Here is a 10,558-nt window from a genome sequence, read left to right as displayed (position 1 = left end):
TCATGCCTGTAAAGCCCAGCACTTTGGGAGGCTGAGGTGGGTGGATGGCTTGAGTCCAGGAGTTTGAGACCAGCCTGGGCAACATGGCAAAACCCTGTCTGTACAAAAAATACAAAAAAATTAGCTGGGCATGGTGGTGCATGCCTGTAATCCCAGCTACTGGGGAGACTGAGGTGGGAGGATTGCTTGAGCTTTGAGGGGTCAAGGCTGTGAAACCCTGTCTCAAAATAAATAAATAAATAAATGAAAGTTAAGTTTTATACCTTTTAAATACCTAAATATATTTTTTAAGTGCAGATATATATCTCCAGCTCATAAGGGTTAGTGGAAAATATATTTCTTATGATAAAAATTAAATGTTTATATGTAATATATATAAAAAATACATATTTTTGGTAAAGTATAGTATTAAAACACCCATGTATCATATACTCTGTCGTTCTTTTTGTTAGTTGGAACTGAGGAAGACTCAGATTTTATTTCAAGTTCAGAGTTCTGTGTTTATGATTATATATGATTCAGGGAGAATCTGTTTGAACAACTTCATACTAATTGTGATTGGTGATTGTAAGTAAAATGAATTTGAATTCAGAGAGAAATCTAAAATTAGATTTCTGCATAAAAATTCTATGCGAGGAGTAATGGACCTTTAGAACATTCAGCTTTAGGTAATTGAAACTTCTGTAGAAAATAGCTTATTTCCATTTGAATTCACATATTGCCCAGAGACAGGGTTCCTTGAAATATTAATAATTCCACATAAACCAGCAATAATTTTCAAAGACTTCCTAGGGGCATAAGTTCCTGAATTTTTAGATAGACTTTTGGTAATAAGAGTTGAAACCAAGGGTTTTTGTGTAAGAGGTTAACTGGAAAACTATATCTAATTGATTAAAATCCTAACATATATTTCAGTTATTTACATTTTGAGGTTGTTAACTTTGCCTGCTTGATCCCATTTGATTGGTGATAATTTCTGGATCTCATTTGTTATTTATATTGATATTATTGGTGAATTCAAGCCTCTTGATACAATGTATTTCTGAATTTTATGCCTTGAAAAATTTATAAAACCTGTGCTTTTGTTAACCTAAAGTATTTCCTTATTTTGTTTTGTGGATTTAAAAAATTATTTTTTCACCTAGGCACAGGGTGTGTGCCTGTAATCACAGCTATTCAGGAGGCCGAAGTGGGAGGATTGCTTGGGCCCAGGAGTTCAAGACCAGCTTGAGCAAACATAGCAAGACCCCATCTACAAAATTTTTTTTTCTTTTTTTTTGGGTAGTGATAGTTGGTGATTCTTGAGCATATGTAGTTTGAGTCTCCCTCTCTGCCCCTTCAGTTGCATCCTTCTAGGCCCAGGTATCCTTAACCTGGTGTTAAAATAAATGTGTCGGCCGGGCGCAGTGGCTCACGCCTGTAATCTCAGCACTTTGGGAGGCCGAGGCGGAGGGATCTCGAGGTCAGGAGATTGAGACCATCCTGGCTAACAAGGTGAAACCCCGTCTCCACTACAAAATACAAAAAATTAGCTGGTCATGGTGGAGGGTGCCTGTAGAGCTGAGATCACGCCACTGCACTCCAGCCTAGGTGACAAAGCCAGACTCTGTCTCAAAAAATAAAAAATAAAAAATAAAAATAAAATGTGTCCCAATGAAATAATTCTTTTTGGTAATTGTATGTATTTCATGCATTTAAAAACATTATGAAAAAAAGTCCAAAGATTTCACCTGACTGATAAAGGAGCCTCATGGCCACAAAAAGGTTAAGAATTCCTACACAGGTCTCACTTTTCTATACTACTGTGTAGTTAAAAAAGAGAAAATAGTTCTTAAAAATATTATTTAGTTTCTTGGACCTTGACTTCCCCACACCCCCTATTTCTTTTAAAAATGTGGCTGGTTTGTATTTGGTGGTTTTTAGTGTGTTTTTTACACTCTTGTTTCTCTGGTTATTATAGGTATGATGTCCTATTTGATTTGCTTTGTTTGCATAAACTATATTGTTTTTCATATTTATAGAGTGGGAATGTAGCTAAAAATACAGCTCCACCTTCTAAGAGAGATACGTTTCATCAGATGATGTCCCTATTTCAAGGAAGTTGTGAACCAGTAAATTTGAGCAGTACCTACCCATTTTGTGTTTTAAATTTATGCTTTATATATTCTGAAAAAGAATACTTACTTTTAATTTCCTTTATAGTATGCATAGGGTGAAAATCAGGAAAATAACCTAGAGAAATTTGGGAAGAGTAGTTAAGATTGTGTCAAAGTAATTTTAGTAATTACAGTTTTATGGAGGAGTAGATAAGTTCTTATTAAAATTAAGTTTCAATATGTTCCAATCCCAAATATGTTTTAAGTATATCTTTGCTTAGTTCTGTTGATGGATATTCAGTAGCTCAAAGTTAGCAAGCACCTAATTTCTCATATGCCAGTTGTATAGTTGTAGCCCTCTTAAGCAAAAGTCTATTTAAGAGAGTTTTGAATGTAGAAGTCCAGGCACGGTGGCTCACCCCTCTAATCCCAGCACTTTGGGAGGCCAAGGTGGGTGGATCACTTGAGGTTAGGAGTTTGAGACCAGCTCAGCTGACATGGTGAAACCCCATCTCTACTAAAAATACAAAAATTAGGTGGGTGTGGTGGTGTGTGCCAGTAGTCTCAGTTACTGGGGAGGCTGAGGCAGGAGAATCGCTTGAACCGGGGAGGCGGAGGTTGCAATGAGCCAAGATTGTGCCACTGAACTCCAGCCTGTGTGACAGAGTGAGATTCTGTCTCAAAAAAGAAGAAGAAAAAAAGTTTTGAATGTGTATTTGTGACACCTCACATTTTATAATTTCACTTTGTTGATTTTTAAAGAATTTGTTTGTATTTTGTGGTTTCAGTTTGTTTTTTCACTTCTGTTTGTCTTACAAAATCAGAGTTCCTGAGTGCCTCTAAAACTTTTAAAGTTTTGTAAAATTGAGTACCTTTTCTAGATATCAGAGATTCATTTTTATGTGCTGTTGCTTTTCAGGAGAGCATTATATTTAGTTGGGGCCAAAGTAGTCAACGTAATCTGCTGGGTTAAAAAAAACTATTCTAGGATATTTACTTAGTAATACATTTTTAGATTCATAAATATGGCTGCCTATACAAGTATTTAGCTCTACTTCATTTTAGCAAATGTGTAATTGGAATACATTCATATACGTGGAGATGTATATTTGCATATTATAGCCAACATCAAGGTAAGACTTTTGTATATAGAGATTTTAGAATGAAGAAATACGATGCTTGGAAAAAATGGGTAGAAACAAAATAAGGGAAGAGAAACATGTTGGTGTAGCTGGTTTACGTTTTCTTCTTTCTTAGGGCACAACGTTTTTGGGGAGCTTGATTTTCGAAAAGGAAATAAAAATGAGAATTAAAGCAACCTCTGAAGATGGAACAGTTATTGCTCAGGCTGAGTATGGCAGTGTGGATATAGGGGAAGAAGTGTTTAAGAAAGGATTTGCAGAGAAATGCAAACCTACTTCCAGAACTGACATCTGTGAGGAAAAAAAATTGGATCCTGGTCAACTTGTTCTCAGGAACCTCAAAAGCCCCATTCCTTTGTGGGGGCATAGATCAAACCAGTCAACTTTCAGCAGGCCCAAGGGACACTTAAGTGAGAAGCTGACTCTTGATTTGAAGAATGAAAATGATGCAGGAAATCTTACGACATTTCCAAAGTAAGAATTTAGTCTTCAGTTATTTCTAATTCATTGTAGAGGTCCCTGTCATAGAAGAACAGAAGTTAAGGCTTATGCTTTTGAAATCCTTAACTGTGTCAGTGATTTTAAGGGCTGATGCTGATATTTCTACTTTTCTCAAATGTATTCCTCTCTGCTTTAGCAGGGGTATTTTCATTACAAGCTATTTTGAAAGAAAAATAATTCCTGAATTATTTAAAAGTTTACATATAAACTTTTCATGCCAACTCTTTGGAATACACTTATCAAAAATAAAAATCTGCTCCCAAATCTGAATTATTCAGACAAAGTCAGAATTTCAGATAAGATTTGAAATTTTTCCTATGACTTTAGGAATGTTTTAAAGAGTTTCAGGGAATTGCCTTTACTTTTTAAATAAAAGTGAGACTCTTTCTTCTCCTTGTGAAAACTTGTGGTGGAGTTTGATTATTCCGAATAGCTTACTTTTTAGATAATTTTGAATCATCAACTTGAAGCAGAAAGCCAGATTTGATATTTATATGTATCAAAACATTCTTCTATATCATGGTCCAAGACATGATGCTGTATCTTGGATGATACAGTTGTTTGATGGGATCTCTTCAGTGCTTTAGGAGCTAAACTGTCAAATGGCGGGGGAGGCGGTGAACAGGGGGATCACAGGGAGGAGGCATTGGAAAAAAACTAGTACAGAAATGCTTTTTACTTTGTTCTCTGTAGTTGATAGTGCTATGAAGAGGTTGGAATATATTTTCTTTGAGAATTAGAGGCATTTTTGAATTACAACTTCAGTTATAAAATCTTGTTTGCATTAAATTATTTTTTAATATTATGAACTAGGTAAATATTTTAGTTTTCAAAATTAACTTTCAGATATATTGTGGTATAAAAAGACCCAAGGTAACTTAGATTTGTTTTCTCTGTCATCCTTATTCAGTTTGTTTTTTAAAATAAATGAATTTGTTTCTATAGGGAAAGTTTGGCTGTTGGTGACTTTAATTTAGGGTCTAACGTCAGCCTGGCAAAAATTAAGCAGGACCAGAAACTGACTGAAGAAAATGAAAAACTTAAAACAGAGAAGGATGCTCTTCTCGAAAGTTATAAGGCATTAGAATTGAAAGTAGAACAGATTGCCCAGGAGCTGCAGGTATGTTCAGTGGCTTAAGGTGAAGAGTGTCCAACTGGGAAATCTGTGTACTCATCTGCTGCTATTTATTTTTCTGTCACTTTCCTTTCCTTCCCCACCTCATCCTCTACTTCTTTGCTAATCCCTGTATTTGTTTATAGGTGAATTTTTGTCTTATACTCCAGAATAATCATCTTTGGATTTCATTGATGTTTGAAAATTTAATAATTTCTAATTTTACATTTCCCTTTATGTCTAAAAACTTTTCAACTAAGGCAATTTTCAAACACTCTAAAAGGAGAGAGACTTGAATAATTAATTCTCATGTACCCATCACTCAGTTTTTACAATTATAACACATGGCCAATCTTTTTAAAAATTTATACTTCCTGGATTATTTTAGAAGAAGTCCCATTGCTATTATTTCATAGTCTTCAGTATGTATGACTAATAGAAAAAGACTTTAAAAAACCATAATAATAATACTATTCATACTTAAAAATAAACAATAATTCCTTAATATTATTTATATCTAGGCAGTATTCAAATTTGCCATATTGTGTCATGAATGCCACGTGATTGTAGGCAAGTTGATTGTAGTTGTCTCCAATCAGGATCCCAGTTAGGCACATACCATTGCATTTTGGTTGATATTTCTCTTGAATTGCTTTAATCTGTATCCTTGTGTTGCTTAACTGGCTTTTTGATCTCCATGTGTGTCTTCTTTTATGGTAATCAGGTCTCCAGATTTGCTCAGATTCTAGTTCAAAAATATTTCCCCCCCAGGAATACAGTGTGGTTGATAAATGAATGTGTGTGTGTGTGTGTGTGTGTTTTTACACCAAATCTGTTGTTCCTGCACTAGTTCTCCAATTCTCTGACACTAACTGGGTGTCTAATAATTCAGTTCCATTCTGACACTACACTACCTGTACTTAGCATATACCGTACAAGTTAAGGACTCAGTTCCATAATCTGCCTCTACTTTAGATGCCAGCCACAAGTGGGGTCCCCAGGCTGCTTGCATACATACCTACCCGCTATAAATTCGGGGTTTCCCATGACCCTCCCTCAGGTTAGATAATTCTCTAGAACTACTCACAGAACTCAAGGAAGTGCTATACTTAGAGTTGTATTATTAAGGATATAACTCAGAAACAGCCAAATAATGGAAGATAGGCATAACGCAAGGTACTGGGGCAGGAGGTACAGAGCTTCCATACCCTCTCTGAATGTTACCACCCTCCCAGGTCATGGATGTGTTCATCAACCCAGAAGCTCCCCAAATCTCATTATTCAGAGTTTTTTTTGGTTTTGTTTGCTTGTTTGTTTTGAGACAGTCTTGCTCTGTTGCTTAGGCTGGAGTGCAGTGGTGTAATTTCTGCTCATGGCAACTTCTGACCCCGGACTCAAACAATCCACTTACTCCAGTCTCTTGGCTAGCTGGGACTACAGGCCTGTACCCCATTCCTGGCTAATTTTTGTCTTGTCTTTTCTTTTTTTTAAACTAAAACTTGCCTTATTTATGTCCCCAGTGGCGTGATCTTGCCTCATTGCAACCTCTGCTTCCTAGGTTCAAATGATCCTCCTGCTTCAGCCTCCTGATAGCTGGCATTACAGGCACCCACCACTATGCCTGGCAAATTTTTGTATTTTTGGTAGAGACAGGGTTTCACCATGTTGGTCAGGCTGGTTTCGAACTCCTCAGGTGATCCACCCGCCTCTGCCTCCCAAAGTGCTGGGATTACAGGCATGAGCCACTGTGCTCGGCCCATATTTTCTTTATCCAGTCTATCATTGATGGGCATTTGGGTTGGTTCCAAGTCTTTGCCATTGTAAATAGTGCTGCAGTAAACATACATGTGCATGTGTCTTTATAGTAGAATGATTTATAATCCTTTGGGTATATACCCAGTAATGGGATTGCTGGGTCAAATGGTATTTCTGGTTCTAGATCCTTGAGGAATTGCCACACTGTCTTCCACAGTGGTTGAACTAATTTACACTCTCACCAACAGTGTAGAAGTGTTCCTCTTTCTCCACATCCTCTCCAGCATCTGTTGTTTCCTGACTTTTTAATGATTGCCATTCTAACTGGTGTAAGATGGTATCTCATTGTAGTTTTGATTTGCATTTCCCTAATGACTAGTGATGATGAGCTGTTTTTCATATGCTTGTTAGCCACATAAATGTCTTCTTTTGAGAAGTGCCTGTTCATATCCTTTGCCCATGTTTTGGTGGTGGTATTTTTTTCTTGTAAATTTGTTTTAAGTTGTAGATTCTGGATATTAACCCTTTGTCAGATGGATAGATTGCAAGCATTTTCTCACATTCTGTAGGTTGCCCATTCACTCTGATGGTAGTGTCTTTTGCTGTGCAGAAGCTCTTTAGTTTAATTAGATCCCATTTGTCAATTTTGGCTTTTGTTGGCATTGCTTTTGTTGTTTTAGTTATGAGTCTTTGCCCGTGCCTATGTCTTGAATGGTATTGCCTGGGTTTTCTTCTAGGGTTTTTATTGTTTGGGTTTTTACATTTAAGTCTTTAATCCATCTTGAATTAATTTTTGTGTAAGGTGTAAGGAAGGGGTCCAGTTTCAGTTTTCTGCATATGGCTAGCCAGTTTTCCCAGTACCATTTATTAAATAGGGATTCCTTTCCCCATTTCTTGTTTTTGTTAGGTTTGTCAAAGATCAGATGGTTGTAGATATGTGGTGTTATTTCTGAGGCCTCTGTTCTGTTCCATTGATCTTTATATCTGTTTTGGTATCAGTTGCATGCTGTTTTGGTTACTGTAGCCTTGTAGTATAGTTTGAAGTCAAATAGTGTGATGTCTCCAGCTTTGTTCTTTTTGCTTAGGATTGTCCTGGCTATACAGGCTCTTTTTTGGTTCCATATGAAATTTAAAGTAGTTTTTTCTAGTTCTGTGAAGAAAGTCAATGGTAGTTTGATGGGAATAGTATTGAATCTATCGATTACTTTGGGCAGTATGGCCATTTTCATGGTATTGATTCTTCCTGTCCATGAGCATGGAATTGTATTTTCTGTACAGAGGGGGTTTGCTGTGTTGCCTGGGCTGGTCTCAAACTTCTGGGCTCAAGCGACCCTTCGTCTTTTGGCTCCAGAGTTGCTGGGACTACAGGTGAGCCACCATACCTTGCTAAATTAATGAACTTTAAACACATTTGACGTGTTTTAATCCACTGAAGCCATTTTTTTTTTCTTTTTGATGCACACATTATCCCCTTTGAAGTCTTTTTAAATTAGCTGCTGTGTCCTTTTGACATCATAACAGATGATATTCATAGTGGATAAATCACCTTTATTAAGTTTTTCATTAATCTGTGACCTAATGATTTTTGCAGCCATCCATGATTGCTGTCTGCAGCCATATTTTCATCAGATTCTGTATTTCTTAGAAGGAAAATTCCAACTATTTGGTCATGGTGAAGCCTAGTTTGTTCAGTAAAGGCAAGATAACTTGATTCATTCCTTTTATATGTACATGTTTTCAGAAAAGTAAGTTTATTCCCTAGCGTTGTCCAGTGTTGACCGGCAAAGGTTATTTGTTCTCCTTAAGTATTATTATGAACTAATGAATTTTAAACATATGTGAGTGTTTTAATTCGCTGCAGCCATTATTCTTTTTGATGCCCAGCTTATACTCTTTGGAAGTCTTTTTTTATTTTTGAGGCGGAGTCTCGCTCTGTCGCCCGGACTGGAGTGCAGTGGGCAGATCTCAGCTCACTGCAAGCTCCGCCTCCTGGGTTTACGCCATTCTCCTGCCTCAGCCTCCCGAGTAGCTGGGACTACAGGCGCCCGCCACCTCGCCTGGCTAGTTTTTGTATTTTTAGTAGAGACGGGGTTTCACCGTGTTAGCCAGGATGGTCTTGATCTCCTGACCTCGTGATCCGCCCGTCTCAGCCTCCCAAAGTGCTGGGATTACAGGTTTGAGCCACCGCGCCCGGCCGGAAGTCTTCTTAAGTTGTTGCTCTGTCCTTTTGATGTGATTTCAGTAGTCTGATAGCTTCCTTGTTTTCTGGTGTCACAAGATGTACCATGCTCATCTGCATTTCCTACCCTAATCCTGGAAGAGTTATTTCTCCAAGCTGTAGTTCTTTTCAGTGGCAAGAGGTATTTAGATACCAGACTTTGGGTGCTAGGGATGTATATAGCTATTGATTTAGTCTTTGCTTCTAGGTTATAGAATGTCTAATGGGTAGGGTTAGGAAATACTAATTTTATTTTCTAATAATGCTATTTTGAGATACCATTTACATACAGTAAAAATGCACAAGTGCTGTGTAGAGTTTGGTAAATTTTGACATATATATACACGCGTGTAACCTGAATCACCCTCATCAAGATTGGCTAATCAAACTAGCATGAATCAGATATTTCACCTAGAATCAAGCTCTACCAATAATTTCAGGGACACAGTTGGTAACAAAGAGATTCCTTTGTTCCGGAGCAGGTGCCCCAGTCTCTGACCAGAGGCTAGAATGTCTGCTGTGGCTACTGTTGCCAGGCATCAAACAATGTCTCTAAACTCTCATAAGGGTGCCATCTGTAGGATTGTGACTAGAGAGGGGGGCCCCTCTCAGGTGAGCAGTGTTGGTACAAAGCAGTGGGGAGTGTGTTCTACTCAAGTCTAAGTCTCACAGCAGCCTATAGCAGAGCTTTGGGTGTTGTTGCAGGTGTGCATAGGAGAGCCTGGCTTTTCTGCCCCTTCTTGGCTGGGCAGTAGCTGCAGTTAGCCTTAACTCAAGCCAAGGTTGGGGCACAGCTCAGAATTAAACTCTCAAAATGACAGTTTTGGCCCGTGCCCTGGGATACTAGGGCACCACCCAGGCGAGCAGCATGGACAAAAAACTGTGGGAAGTGTAGTCTGATTGTGTCTCAGTTTCACAGCAGCCCATTGCAGGGTGGTGGGTATTCTATAGATATGTGTGGGGTAGCCTGGTTTCCCTGTTGGTCCTTTGCTGGGCAGTGACTGGGGCCATGTCAGCCCCAACTCAGGCCAAGGGCACGACTCAGCCCAGCATTGAACTCAGAAAATGGTGTCTTGGGCGTGGGGCTGGAGAGAATGGGGCACCACCCAGCCAAGCAGCATGAGCAAGAAGGTGTAGGGAGTGTGATCTACTTATGTCTCAGTCTCAACAGCAGCTTGTAGCAGGATGCCAAGTATCCTCCTGGGAGTGCATGGGCATGCTTGTTCTCCTTCTCCTTTTTTGAAGCAGTACAGTGGCTGCAGCCATGTCTATAGGTCCCTGGTATCTAAACTCTTAAAAGTGGCTCCCTGCTGAGGCTGCTCCAGACTTGGGTGCCTGTGGGATTCTGTGTGGATTCCTTTTCTGAAAGAATGTCTCTGTGTGATCTTTAGGCAGCTCCGTGAGGTGCGAGGTCCTAGCGGATCAAAGGTTTCTCTTATATCCAGTGTTGTAAAAGCTTGTTTCAGAGCTCTGGGGATTTTTCTGTTACTGTTTCCCTGCATACAGTAGCCTTTCCCGGCTCTCAGCTGTTTTCCGGCTAGGCATGCTTCCTCGAACCCTCTACTTTGTTACTTCTGGGGCTTTCTGTCTCTTCTCTGGTGAATCCAAGTGTTCGTTATTAGAGAATCTGTTCAAAATATGTCTACTTACTATTCTGATTCTTCCCTGTGGAGAAGGCATACGCTTATCTAGTTGGCCATCTTGATTATTTTCTCTCTCACTCATTCTTTAT

At 38.7% G+C, this 10,558-nt stretch overlaps 1 protein-coding gene across 1 annotated transcript in view; it reads left to right on the top strand.

Annotated features, from left to right (window-relative positions):
- LOC105520291 (serine/threonine-protein kinase 31) overlaps positions 1-10,558 on the top strand; it is an 88,855-nt gene that overhangs the window by 9,030 nt on the left and 69,267 nt on the right. The window contains exons 5-6 of the mRNA XM_011953919.1: positions 3,354-3,712; positions 4,685-4,859. Coding sequence (XP_011809309.1) covers positions 3,354-3,712; positions 4,685-4,859 — 534 coding nt within the window. The remainder of the gene's footprint in view (positions 1-3,353; positions 3,713-4,684; positions 4,860-10,558) is intronic.

This window comes from Colobus angolensis, unplaced genomic scaffold (genome assembly GCF_000951035.1).
Source record: "Colobus angolensis palliatus isolate OR3802 unplaced genomic scaffold, Cang.pa_1.0 Scaffold378, whole genome shotgun sequence".
Lineage (NCBI taxonomy): Eukaryota > Metazoa > Chordata > Mammalia > Primates > Cercopithecidae > Colobus > Colobus angolensis.
Note: the sequence above shows the minus strand (reverse complement) of the source record. Positions and strands in the feature narration are given on the sequence as shown.